This window comes from Vicia villosa, unplaced genomic scaffold (genome assembly GCF_029867415.1).
Source record: "Vicia villosa cultivar HV-30 ecotype Madison, WI unplaced genomic scaffold, Vvil1.0 ctg.000758F_1_1, whole genome shotgun sequence".
In the NCBI taxonomy this organism is placed as follows: Eukaryota; Viridiplantae; Streptophyta; class Magnoliopsida; order Fabales; family Fabaceae; genus Vicia; species Vicia villosa.
The window spans coordinates 543,172-557,730 of record NW_026705339.1 but is presented as its reverse complement, the minus strand read 5'-3'; the positions used below and the strand labels follow the sequence as shown (position 1 = coordinate 557,730).

The following is a 14,559-nucleotide window of genomic DNA, read 5'->3' as shown; positions in this document are numbered from 1 at the left end:
CATACCAGGGGGCAAAGTTAAACAAACCTCCGGTGGAACGCAGGTTGTTCGAAGCTGAGAAACTCTTAGATGAAGAAGAGAAGATGCGTTCAAATTCCTGGAAAGAAGAGGATAGAATGACAAATGATTTTGATTCCGATGGAGTGTCATCCATAAATCTTAATTGTAATGTAGTATCTGTACTCCCTCACGAGTTTAACCAGGAAGTTGAAGTAGAAGACTGTGAAGAGGCTGATATCGAAGAGATGACAAAACACAGACGTGTGTGTTACTATGTGTTGAATAATGGTGCAGTAGAAGAACAGAATGCTTTCTTCGAAAGACCAGATGAGGGTATGCGAAACCACTTGAAGCCACTTTACATCAGGGCGAAGATTGAGAATGTTGGTATTAACAAAGTCTTAGTTGATGGAGGAGCAGCAGTGAATCTAATGCCTCAATATATGCTGAAAAGAATTGGTATGTTCGATACAGATATAAGGCCACATAACATGGTCTTATCTAATTATGAAGGCAAAATAGGACAAACACTGGGAGTTGTTCAAGTCAATTTGACAGTAGGCTCAGTGACGAGGCCAACCATGTTTATGGTTATACCAGCAAAAGCAAACTACAACCTTTTGCTTGGTAGAGAATGGATTCATGGTGTAGCAGCTGTACCCTCAACAATGCATCAGAGGGTGACGATTTGGAGAGAAGATGGTATAGTGGAGAATATCGAAGGTGATCAGAGTTACTACATGGCTGAAGTCAACCAGGTAAATAGAACCAACTTCGATAGGAACCTGGCAAACATAGGTCCTTGTCATGCTGCTGAAGAGATGTATGCTCCAAATAGAAATGCATTGTACTATTTGACTTTGCATCCAAATGGATTCCAATGGGATAGAGAGATCATGGATGGTCCACCAGATCCAGCAACATTGGAGAATCATCAGACAGTACGGCCAACAGGCTGGGATGATGACGGTAATAATGTCTGAGTCTGTGTTCTTCGAAAAGATTTAGGCCTATGTGGCCGAGAACAAAAGAAAGGCGGCTCTCGAAGCCGAACTATCAAGTATAAAGATAGATACAGTTCCAATCAAGGAAGGAACAACAGAATTGGAGATACGTACGAGTTTCGAATTCCCTGAAGACACGGCTCCAGTTGAAGAGATCATAAGAGAAGAACCAAGTCAGAGGTTAGATGCAATATACGACGAAGAACCTTTGGGATTCGAGAAAGACCCAATGGCGTCGAATATAAAGATGTTGGCCCAAGATCCTCTTGAAGAAGTAAATCTTGGAGACAATGATCAAAAGAGAATAACATATATCAGCGCGAAACTAGAGCTTGAGTTAAAAGCAACGATCATCAAAATGTTGAAAGACAACAGAGATTGTTTTGCTTGGGATTATGATGAGATGCCTGGTCTCGGAAGAGACTTAGTCGAATTGAAATTACCAATAAAAGAAGGGAAGAAGCCAATAAAGCAAACTCCCAGAAGATTCGCGCCAGAGATTCACTCGAAGATTAAGACAGAAGTCGAAAGACTCTTGCGTTGCAAATTTATCCGAACTACAAGGTATGTCGAGTGGATTGCTAATATAGTACCTGTAATTAAAAAGAATGGCTCATTAAGAGTATGCATAGACTTTCGTGACCTTAATGCAGCTACTCCTAAAGATGAGTATCCTATGCCTGTAGCAGAAATGCTAGTAGACTCAGCCGCAGGTTTCGAGTATTTGAGCATGTTAGATGGATATTCAGGATACAATCAAATTTTTATAGCAGAAGATGATGTATCCAAGACAGCATTTCGTTGCCCAGGAGCAATAGGCACTTACGAATGGATTGTGATGCCTTTTGGTTTGAAAAACGCTGGGGCAACTTATCAAAGAGCAATGAATTCTATATTTCATGACTTTATAGAAACATTCATGCAAGTATATATAGATGACATCGTAGTAAAATCTACCCCGGGTATGAGTCATCTCGATCATCTAAGCCAATCATTCGAAAGAATGAGGAAATATGGCTTGAAGATGAATCCCCTTAAATGTGCTTTCTTTGTGCAGGCAGGAGATTTCTTGGGTTTCGTAGTCCACAAAAAAGGGATAGAAATCAATCAAAACAAGACAAAAGCCATTATGGAAACCAAGTCTCCATCCACGAAGAAAGAATTGCAGTCTTTATTGGGTAAGATAAATTTCTTGAGAAGATTTATCTCTAACTTAAGTGGACGCACCCAAGCTTTCTCGCCCCTATTACGACTTAAGCAAGGAAAGTTCGAATGGAGTGCAGAACATCAAGAAGCTTTCGATCAAATAAAGCAATACTTGACGTGTCCACCAATTCTCATTCCCCCGAATGGGAAGAAGCACATGCGCCTGTATATCTCAGCATCAGATAAAACAATAGGCAACATGTTAGCCCAAGAAGATGAGAACGGCATCGAAAGAGCCATTTATTACTTAAGTAGAGTACTCAATGATGCAGAGACTAGATATACTGATATAGAAAAACTCTGCCTTTGTTTGTATTTCTCTTGTATCAAACTTAAGTATTATATAAAACCAGTTGACGTCTACGTTTCATCTCATTGTGATGTTATTAAACACATGTTATCTAAGCCAATACTACACAGTCGGATTGGCAAGTGGGCTTTAGCCCTTACAGAATATTCATTAATATTTCAGCCTCTCAAGGCAATGAAAGGTCAAATTGTGTCAGATTTCATTGTTGACCATGCGGTGGTTGAGAATCATCAGCATTATGTGGATTTGAAACCTTGAAAGTTATATTTCGATGGTTCAACACATACAGAGGGTACTGGTGTTGGAATATTGATAATTTCTCCTGATGGAATTCCAACAAAGCTCAAGTATAAAATTGAAGGTCCATTATGCTCCAATAATGAAGCTGAATATGAAGCATTGATTGCTGGACTTGAGGCTTTGTTAGAATTGGGGGCAACCAGAGTCGAAATTAAAGGGGACTCCGAATTGGTCATCAAGCAATTGACAAAAGAATACAAGTGTATCAAAGAGAATTTGATCATGTATTTTGTTATTGCAAATAGGCTACTCAAGAAATTTGAATATGTGGAATTAAAACACGTATCAAGAGTGAATAACCAGGAAGCAAACGACTTGGCACAATTAGCCTCAGGATATAAAGTACCAAAAGAAAAGTTGGAAGAATTGATTGAAGTAAGAGGAAGAGCAATGTTTACTAAACTTTCGCCAAGTGATCTGGAGAACTCACGATTGGGTTATGCCAACAAAGAACAATTCGAGGTACTGAATATAGATTCATTAACAGACACAGATTGGAGGAGTCCAATTATTAACTATCTGAAAAATCCTTCGACGGATACAGACAGAAAAGTCAAGTATAGAGCCTTGTCATATTATCTGATGGGAAATGAATTGTTCAAGAAAACTCCTGAAGGGATATTGTTAAAATGCTTGGGAGAAGCAGAAGCATACTTGGCTCTGTCGAACGTACATAGTGGGGCATGTGGTGCACATCAAGCAGGGCACAAAATGAAATGGCTTTTGTTTCGATATGGGATGTATTGGCCTTCGATGTTAAAAGATTGCATAGAATTTGCAAAAGGGTGCCAAGAACACGCAGGTATCCAACACGCCCCAGCAAACGAACTAAGTACGATAGTAAAACCATGGCCTTTTAGGGGATGGGCACTAGATTTGATTGGAGAAATTCACCCCAAGTCCTCTAAAGGTCAAAGATACATTTTGGTGGGAATAGACTATTTCACAAAATGGGTCGAAGCAATACCGCTGGCAAATGTGGATCAAGAGGCTGTGATTGAGTTTATTCAAAAACATATTATATATAGGTTTGGAATCCCAGAAAGCATAACAACGGATCAGGGATCAGTCTTTACTGGACGAAAAATGCAAGACTTTGCCAGAGAAATAGGTTTCAAGTTATTTACTTCTACACCTTATTATGCTCAAGCAAATGGCCAGGTCGAAGCAGCAAATAAAGTAATAATTGGCCTTATTAAGAAACATGTAGGAAAGAAACCCAAGAATTGGCATAAGACTTTAGATCAGGCACTTTGGGCTTGTCGAACGTCTCCAAAAGAAGCCACAAATACAACTCCTTTTCAGTTAACGTTTGGACACGACGCAGTACTTCCAATTGAGATATGTTTGCAATCAGTAAGAATACAAAGGCAAGCAGACATTCCTCCCAACGTATACTGGGAATTAATGATGAACGAGTTAGTAGATTTGGACGAAGATAGGCTTCGAGCATTGGAAATGATAAAGAGGCAAAAGGAAAGAGTGTCCAGAGCATATAACAAAAAGGTGAAAGGTAAAACTTTTGTTAATAATGATCTAGTTTGGAAAGTTATTCTACCTATAGATCGAAAGAATCAGGCACTTGGTAAATGGTCCCCACATTGGGAAGGACCTTTTCGAATCTTAAAAGTATTCTCGAACAATGCCTACGAAATAGAAGAGTTAGCAGAAGATCGCAGGATCTTAAGAGTAAACGGGAAATACTTGAAGAGATATAAACCTAGCATGCATGAAGTAAAGATTGCAAAGACGTAGATACTCAAAGTACTACGAAAAGCCAAAATGGTCAGGCATGTGTCAAAATATACTTCACATTGATCAAAATGGCTTTAGAATCAGAAAGAATTATGGAAAGAAAAATCAAAACACCAAAATATTCTTTTCATTGCAAGCACGGAAATGCATTTCATTACAAAAAGATCCAGAAATAGGATCTGGGATTACAAAAGAGAGGAAGGCATAGACATACAAAAAGATTAAACTTAGACTCGCTAGTTAATTCTGGCGTCCAGACTGTCCAGAGATAGCACAGGAACAGGTTCAACTTCGAACATGTCCCTAGCCCCAGAATCACGCATTCTTCTCACTACGCCTTTCTTGAGGAAAATGTAACTAAGGAGTCTCCCGTATGGAAGACAAGTTACACTTTCTCGACGGTCCACGCCGATAGCAACAGCTTTGACAAGACCTTTGAAGATCATCAAAGGTATGTTAATCTTTCTTCCCCGAATACCACAGAGAATAAACTCCAGATCTTCAACCATGATGTTATTCTCATCAATCACCCGAGGCTGAAAGTTGCCTACGAGCATTTGGTGCCAAATCCTGATGGTTTGTGCGCTGTAGCGATCACTATCCATGAGTGTTCTCAACATGATATGAGTAGTCATGCTAAGAACATTATCATCAAAAGTTGCTCCGGTGTTATTGCATCTTATGAGATTGGCAATAGTGGTGGGGGTAATGCTAAGGTGAGCATGTCGAACGGATGAATCAATGGTGGCTCTACCTTCAGGGTCCATGCGTAAAGACGCATTCATCCAAAACTCTGCCACCATATTAGGGTAGATGGCACCCTCCAGGACTTCCTCAAAGTAGAAGTTCAGTTCCTGATTAGCAAAGAGATTTTCAATGTTAATGAAATGACGAAGGAGTTCATCCTCATCAAGTCTGAACTCACCCTTGATGAGAGCTTTGAGATCGTTAAAGGAAAGAATTCCAGCCATTTCAAGCAAAAATGGTGTTTGAGAGGAAAGAGTTGTGTTTTCTCTTTTTTCTGTGTTTTGGTTTGTGGAAGAAATATTTGAATGAAGAAATAAAAGTGATATGGAACCCTTTATATAGAAGGAGAATACTGAGGGTTGGTTTTACATTTTTAATGAGTGATTAGACTGCGGTTCGTTTTTCAAAGTAAGAAGTTATGGCCTCCGCCGTTTCCCGCCCTTGGAAGTTGAAAAGTAATCATTAAACTGATGCACGCACGTCTTAAAAACCGACGTTTTGGAGAAAGTGACGTCACTTTTAATAATGATTATGGCTAGAAGAAGTGGAAACGTCAAGTCTAGAGACAAGAGTGCTGCGAAGGATGTTCAGGTTCTACGTGTTGTATTTAATAAAAGCACTGTAGGAAATCTAAAGATATATTTGGCAGAAAATTGAAAGATTTGTTAAAATTAGTGTAAGCAAATATTATAGATAGAAATGGGAGTCAGGCGTACAAATATTATATGTCTCGATTACAAAATAAAAATCCAACAAATGAAACAAGATTGAAGATATCTAGCTAAAGTCCTCAGGGAAATCCCTTTTGATCTTCAGATATTGAGTTTCCCATGAGGACATTCGAAGTTCAATTAGTGCCCTTTGTTTCTTCAATTTGTCGATCTCTGGCACTAACTTCTGGGCAGTCTCGAAATGTTTGATTCCTGACTGCACCACTTCGAGCAAATCTTGTTGGTTAGATTCTTGGAGGGCTGCTTGGTTACTTTCAGCTTCCTTTATCTTGCCCTCGAGCATTTTTATTTCTTGTTTCCAGGAGCTGATTTTCTTCTCATAGTCATCAATGGCTTTCTGATTCGCCGAATGTTTAAGCTTGAGGGCTTCACCTTGTTTTGTGGCTTCCACAGCAGAATTCCATGAAGAGTCATGAGAGGCCACTTTCTCAGATAATTCTTTCTCGACGTTTTGCTTTCGAAGAATGTCGGCTTGGAGTTGGTCAAGGAGAGAGCCTAACAGAACAATCATCTCTGAGACTTCTGGGGAAACTTGAAGCAAATCTACTTTCTTTAAAAGTTGATTTAAGTTGTAGCTTTTAACAGGGTCCCGGTTGAGAACATCTACAAGATTGACCCCAAAGAATCTCTCTTTTATCTGTCGAAGAAGATTAGGAGTATCTTCCTTGTCACTAGAATCTGCAGTTACAGCTAGAGAGACATCAGGCTCCGAAAGTGAAGAAGTATTCACATTCATGATAGCCCTTAGGAACCCAAGAGGATCAGTTTGTTTAAGTTGTTCAAGCTCCGAAGGAGTAAGCTTCGTAGAAGCAGGCGTCGAAGTTGTTTCAGGAATAGTTTTTACATCGGGAGTCGAAGTTCCCTGAGAAATTGGTTTTTCTGGTTGAGAAATCTCCTCCATGGCATCTTTTTCCGATGCAGAGTCTTCGTTGCCATGAGATTGCTGGTTCGCATTTTCGCTGACGGAGAATGGATGATCCTCTTCCAAATCTTTGCCTTGATGAGTAGGTGGGGATTCGTCAGTAGATTGGCTTTCTTCGATTGGCTCATTAGGCAATATAGTGGCAATTGGCCTAACGTCTTCGAAGACTGGTGAGAGAACATGGGTTCTAGCTTGAGAAGTATCTGTTTCGAACGAAGCCAAGTCAATCGTGAGGTTAAGCCTTCGAAAGTTTTAATTGACGAAAGTTGAAATTTAACAATTACCATAAAGTTTATCAACATCAATGGTGAGGCCAGGGTCTTTGAAACCAGAAGTAGCAGTGCCAGCATCATCCTGCAATAACAAGGTAAAATGCCAGTGCAATTAGTTAGTTAAAATTGCAAGATAACATGTAAGACAAACGCAAGATACCTTGGGTGGATTATTGTCTGGGCTTGAGTTATGACTTTCCAAAACAAGAGCATTGCTGGCAGTCTTCAAAGGAGACTCTTCAGAAGACGCTTTATTGCCAGGAGAAGCAGCTTTGGAGGGACTTGCTTTTTTCCCTTTTCTTGAAGGGGTAACAGCTTTGTGTTTCTTTTTATGTCCTTGTCTAGTTTGAGGAGGAGATTTGTCTTCACCATCTGAGGCATTGGTCGAAGAAGCTTTACGCTTCGAACCCGTTGGGGGTTTCGAGCTCTGGCAAGTGAAAGATGAGAAAGATGAGTACCAATCACAGAATTGTACAAGATTTAGAGTATGAGATAAGTATTTACCGTGGGATTCTTATCCGTGACGATCGAATCACTCTCGTTTGGTTTGTCGCTTTTAGATGTCTCAGACTCTTTTGGAGCAGAAGCTTCTTTAATCTTCTTCCTTCGTGCAACAGCAGTAGTTGAGACTGAAATCAGTATATCAGTAAAAGAAAAGAAAAGTCAGCCGAAAAAGATTGCCTTAATCCAAACCTTCAGGTATTGGAGTCAGGACACGAACGTGTTTAAGATCTATATGAAGATGTCCTTTGAAAGTATCCAAGGTATGCTTAGTCGGAACCACTTGTTCAGCGCGTTTTTTGGCACTCTCTTGAAGAATTTTGAGAGCATTCCCGCACACGAACCAGTCTGGGAAAGGAGGACTTAGAGCCACACCAAAATCAGCACTTGGTAGTGAAGGGAATTTTGGAGGATGAAGTTTGAAAGCCACTTCATAACGTAGTTCTGGTCGAACATACGAGGGCAATTTCAACTTACTCAGTTTGGCGGAAAACTTTTCGCGCAAAGTAACTGCAGCCTCACAAACGGTCCGACTAAGATCATCAGGCCTATAGATAGTTTCAAAGAATTTTTGAAAAGCTTGGATTTCTTTAATATGAGTTGAAGTACCTTTTTTGAAGTTCTCCTGCACATCAGTGAAAGCTGCGGTTAGTTCTTGAGCAAGGTTATCAGCATCAAAAATTTGAGAGCTATAATACTCTGTCCACCATTGATGGAAATCTGGTGTAGAGTAAAAAGAAGGTTCGAAAGGAATAGGAGAAAGGTTGGCGACGCCAGTATATTTGTTGATTTTTCGTTCACATTCTTCTTCAGTCAAATACAAAGTGTGGAAACACATATGGTTCCTTTTCTCATATAAGCACTTAGGTGTTATTTGAGTTAGCCCAAACTGCCTCGAGACCAAATTTGGTTGATAACATATGAGGAAACATTGACCCTTTGATGGTCGAAGACGGTGGGAAAATAATCTTGGAGTCAAGAAGGCTTTCCAAATTTCCATGGATTCAGTTTGCTGATCTTGAGATGTTGGTGGAAATTTTCGAGTAAACCATTCAGGACCTATTATTCTGTGTACAAATGGGGCCATGGAAGGATCGAACTGATCACGCCGAGCAAACATCATTGAATACGCCAAGAAATGTTCATGAAGCTTTCCCATTTCCTCTTTTGGAGTAAGGTAAGCTAACCTGGTCCCTTCTATAGTTCGATTTTTTATTGTGCTATCTTCCTCATTGACATCTCCTCGAAAAGGAAGATAAGTTTCGAATGTGGCATTGAGCCACAGTTGCAATAACCAAAAAGGACCAGCATAAAGTAAATTGCCAGATTTGAAATTCTTGGTAAGATTCGCAGCTTCGCTAAGGTTTTCGTAAAGAGACCCTAGAAGTAGTTGGCTGAGGTTGAGTTTTCTACCAGCATGCAACTGATTAGCCATGCAAAGGTACCTCTTTGCAACCTGGATAGATCTTGAGCAGAAGGCGCACCGTGAGAGCCATAATGCTAGAAAAGCAATATGCTCTTCGTCAGATACTGTCGCTTTGGTGGTAATATGGTGTCTCTGGATGAATGCCGTGTAAGTAACTTGCGAATCGTTGAAACCTATAGTGTCATTATCCATGTCATTGGGATCAAAGGTTTCGCCAGTTGGTCGAAGTCCCGTAATAGCAGCCACATCAAAAAGCGTGGGGGTAACCATTCCACATGGGAGATGGAAGGTATTGTGAGAAGCATCCCAGAAATGAACCGCTGCTACTAACATGGGTTGGTTGTATTCTAAACCTGTTTTTGATAGTTGGATCAAATCGTATATCCCTAACGATTTCCAAAAGGATCCTTTTTGTTTCTCTACCTTTTCTAGCCAAGCATAATACAAATCAGGATCTTTGGCTAAAGGAAATGACCTAAACACTTTTACAGAATTGGTCATATAGTTTAACCTAATCTTGGCTAAAGCTAAAGGGGTTGCAGTTGAAGTTTTCTCTACATTAGCAGATTTGCCTAAAGGAGAAAGACCGTCTTCATCTATCCTAACTTTGCTAACTAATGGTCTAGTCTTGTAATAAGCAGGGAAGAATTTGTTCACATATTGGATACTTTCACTCGGTAACGGACCCATAAAAGCAAGAGTTTTTCCAGAAAGATCAAAAGGTATGATTACCTGGGAAGCGTAGATTGCGCGTATTTCTTCAGTGTTAGGGTTTGGAACGAACTCTCATTCCCCAGAACGTGTTGTTGATTGGAGCTTCAAAGCGGGTTGAAGAACATTTGAAGATGAAGCCATGGAGAAATTTTTGATTAAAAGGACAAGATTCTAAAAAGAGTGAAGATGTTTCAATTTTTCGGTGAAGAAGATGAATGAAAGGCGGTATAGAGGCACAAGATCAAGTATTTAAAGGTTTAACGGAAACCCTTTTTAAATCTTTTGGGTAAAACCCGAGAGACACGTGGCGGCTGGTGATTTAATCCAACGGCGGTTGAATAAGTTAGCCTTACTCCTAGTATATAGGAATAATGATCAGTAAGTAAGGTTAAAACGTGGGAATGTAAGTCATGAGAAGACATCTTTGAAAATGACAAGACGTTTCGGAAACAGTGTTATCAGTGATTATGACGTTAGTCAGCAGTCTTGGAACTTTCAAAGATCATAAAAACGAAATCTTATAATGACAAGAAACGCCTATTTCTGTTGATTCTCGAAACAGGCATTTATTGGGGGCAATTTGTTAGCTGAAGATTTCGTTTTATATTGTTTGTCCTTCGAAGGAGTTGAGAATCGAAGGAAAGATGGTTACTGATGGCCATCCCTTAAAAAGTGAAAGAATGGCTACTGATGGTCATGCTTCGAAAATAAAGACTTCTAAGTTCATTGAAGATAGTGGACACTGAAAGACTAATGAAAGCATATGTCTTCGGGACTTAGACAAAATTTATAAAGTATATATTCAAGTATTACTACTTAGCGTGTTTTTTTTAGTAGTGTTTGTTTAAATACACTGCCACGCGTCGAAGACGGACTCAGGCGGGAAGATTTGAAATTCGAAGACGGTTTCGTAACCGTTCAAATACAGATGGCTTCGCTGGAAGTTCTGATGAGAAACGTGGCAGCAGATTAGTGTAGGACCGTTAAGGTCGAAACTAGTATAAATAGGGGTCTTTATGTTAGGATTCCGTGTGTTCATTTTGTACAAATCACTCACATATTTACTCAAGTATCAAGTGTTACGAGAAAGAGTTCGCTGAGAAAATGTACGTATGACACCACCATTTTAATACATGTGTATTGTATTTTATTTTCGAATACATTTCTGAATTACTGCATTTCGTTTATTTCTTGTCATTTACATTCCTGTATCTTTATTTTACTTTCGAATTTACTTTCATGATCATTTACTTTTAAAACCTTTAACATTTCTGCAGTTTAAGATTCTTTATGTTTTAAAAATCTTTAAGTTTCATATGTTATGTTATTTATCTTTCTTGATTGAAGTTATAATTACATATAACGAAGCAATTACCAAGATTCTTGAATCGAACAATACTCATCGAAGAGGACAAATTACGAATATGATTCAAATGAACATTGATAACAATCTTCTTGACTATGTGTCCTAGGATCAATCTAGTCGATCCTGCAAGTAACCAAATCATATTTATTATAGTTTGGAAGACTAGCGGTTGTTTACCGGAAATCACCGTAAACAGGGCTGTCCCAAAAAGATAAGGATGTGTTTTTTAAAGATTTTTTGCGACCCGACCCACGATAAAATATAGGGTTTGTGGGTCGAGCCCATTTTAACAACTCTACTCCTAAGAGTTTCTATGACATGTTGTGCACCTTGAACGACCGAGTGACATAAGCTACACGTGCTCAACTTCATACTTCTCTATGAACAAGTAACGTAAGTTGTATGTAAGTTGTATGCACTGAACTCCACGCTTCTGCGTGGATGAGTGCATAAGTGGTGCGTGCTCAACTCCTCTCTCTTGTACGAACCAGTTGTGTGAATATTTTAGTTAAAACTTAATGAGCTTGAATATCCACAAAGAAGCTCATTAGGTCAAGATAGCGAGGACTATAAAAGATGATAAATACTTAGGAAAAAAGAGAGACAGATTGATCTAAAACAAAATACATTTTATTATAAGTGGTTTTCTAAGAATACTCTTACAATTCTTTCAAAGATATTCTATTAAGTTGCTCATCTGTTATAACTATTTTGTGTTTAGATATGTGGACAATTCTTATTAATTTTCAACAAGAAGCTAAAAAAAAGTAAAAGCATTTGTCCTTTGACATCTCCTTGGTGAATGGTGATGCTATTAAAAAGAACTTCTTGCTTTCAAGCAACTACCATGCATAATTAGTTTCATAAATTAGTTATATTATGAGTGAAAAACAATCTCTAGAGAAAACAAAATATGCAATATACATCCAAAAAAATTGTACTCAACTTTTTCAAAATATGATCAAAATTACATTGTTTTGCACACAATGTAACCAAAACTAATCCAACAATGAAAAAACAAAATCCATGGAGTTGTCTCCATTATGTTTCTAAGATCTTTACCAAAGAACAAATCATTCAAAAGAATTTGAATATGAATCTTAACTGAATATTTTTTTTTTATCAGTAGTGATTTAAAAAGCCTTTGGCTTAAGAATGTGTTGCAACTGAGATTTCTGGCTTCTCACTTTTTCTTCCAAAGGATTAATAACTTTGGAATTAGTTTTAATACCTTTTGGCCATTCTATGCATCCTTTCATCCCACGAGTTATGTGAGGATTATTGCTATCTCTTGAGTTTCTGAAGCTACCTTCAATAGAAATTGTTTTTTCGTCGTTGCGGCACGACCTTAGTTGATTAGAGGCAGGATCAGAACATAACATACCAGTTTCTTCACTACATTCCTCATACATTGGAAATACATTATCTGATTTTGAGAAATCATATGAAAGTTCTAGAATTCGTCGAATGTTTACCGATTGAACCGCTCGTTCGATCAACCGAGCATCCTCTATCTCCTCATTGCTAACTTCATTTCCTTTTGATCTTAGAAACCTTTGTAAATAAGCAATCAACTCTACCATTTGATTATACTTCTCTTCGACTAGATTTTTCGCGTCGTCTAGCTTCATTTGCACGCGTTCTTCGCGCCATAGCTCGATCATTTTCGTCATCTCCCTCTCTTCTTCAACTTCCTTGTAAATTTTCATTGCTTCCCTCATTAGCTTCTCAATCTCACCTTTGTCTTCTTCTATTTGATGGTTCATTTCTTCACACACTTTTTCTGCTAATTCTCTTTTTCTCTTTTCCTTTTCGTAGTTTTTTCTTAACCGATCAGCGCTTTCTTTTGCCTTGTCCAATTCCTGCAACAATTTGGCATTCAAAATCTCCATCCTTTCTCTTCTTCTTCTCTCCCTTGCCAACTTTCCCTCTAACTCATCTAACATTTTTTCAATCATCTTCTGTTCTTTGCATTTCCATAACACTTTTTCGTGTTCGAGATTTTGCAAAAACTGTCTGAATTTTTTCTTAGAGGAAATCTTTTCAGCTTTAAGTTTTCTAACCATTCTTTGTGATCGAAGGAGTTCTTCGAGAAGAACGGTGACGATCGAGTCGCGTTGATCATCAACTAATTTTCTGTCTTCTAGAAGCTTCCTCCAATGAACTATTGTGGACTCATTGGATCCTTTATTAAACAAATGGTTCCATTTTGTTTCTCTTTCTCTTGAAGATTTGATCAATGGCTTAAAGACTTCAAGCTAATTAGGACAACATACCAACACATCTAATTAGTTATTTATCAATGACTATTGAAATGATCGATAGATAGTGTCGTGTCTGGTATCTGTGTCTGGTGTCTGTGTCAGAGTACATGAACCTCAATTTATAACAATTGTTGGAATGAGAGACAAAAAAGAAAAGAACCACATTGACATTAACGCATACCTTAGTCTTTGAAGATCGAAATGATGCATCTCCGAAAACATTGCCGCAATCACGAGAGACCTCAACAAACCGCAACTGCCACAAACCAGCTGCGAGTTTCCTAGCAGAAACCTTATTTTTCTCTAAACCTTGTCTGAAATTCACAGGGGAACTTCTACCGGAATATTTCTTATGCGTACTTCTGCGGCGAAGAGCAATGGCGATGTTTGAATTTCGATGTTTCTGTGTCTCTAGAGTAAGGGAATGATCGCCGGAGGGATGAAAAGGATCGAGAATGGTGGTGTTATTGGAAGCCATGAACAAAGAAAGGTTCATAGACATAAGAAATATTCAAAGCAAAAAGAGAAAAGTAAAAGAGACATAGGAAAAAAACAAAGGTTGATTTGGAATTTTGAAATGTTTGTGTCTGGTTAGTGCTGTGTGCTGAGTAAGATTTTATTTTTGCATGCATTTTTATCTTTCACTTTTATTCCAATTTAAAATACTATAAAATATGTACCTAAAAAAACTAAAATAATAACATCATTGTTGTTGCTAGTTATGCTGATAAATTTTTATAATTAATTTCCTCTATTTTTATATTTTAGTTATAACCATATGAGTGTGTATATATTGGGTAGGTTAATAATAAATTTTAAGTTGGTGATATTATTTTCTCTTTTTGGTTATTAGTTTTCTGCATTATCTCTCTTTATAATAATGTCAATTTTAATAAGTTTATTGAACAAAAGTTAATATAGTATATAAAAAATTCAATAATTCTCTTTTTATATTTTCACATATTTTTTACAGTTCTTTCTCTCCTATTAGACCGTTATCACAATTTCTCTTCGATTTACAATCTCAAGATTTCACTCTGA

At 38.1% G+C, this 14,559-nt stretch overlaps 1 protein-coding gene across 1 annotated transcript; it reads right to left on the bottom strand.

Moving 5' to 3' along the window:
- Nucleotides 1–12,200: 12,200 nt before the first annotated feature.
- On the bottom strand, nt 12,201–14,081 carry LOC131630993 (uncharacterized). Its single transcript, XM_058901754.1, has 2 exons — nt 13,700–14,081; nt 12,201–13,512 (listed from the first exon to the last, which is right to left on the bottom strand). The coding sequence occupies exons 1-2, from the start codon at nt 14,018–14,020 to the stop codon at nt 12,388–12,390; spliced, it is 1,446 nt and encodes a 481-aa protein (XP_058757737.1). The 5' UTR covers nt 14,021–14,081; the 3' UTR covers nt 12,201–12,387.
- Nucleotides 14,082–14,559: the final 478 nt, after the last annotated feature.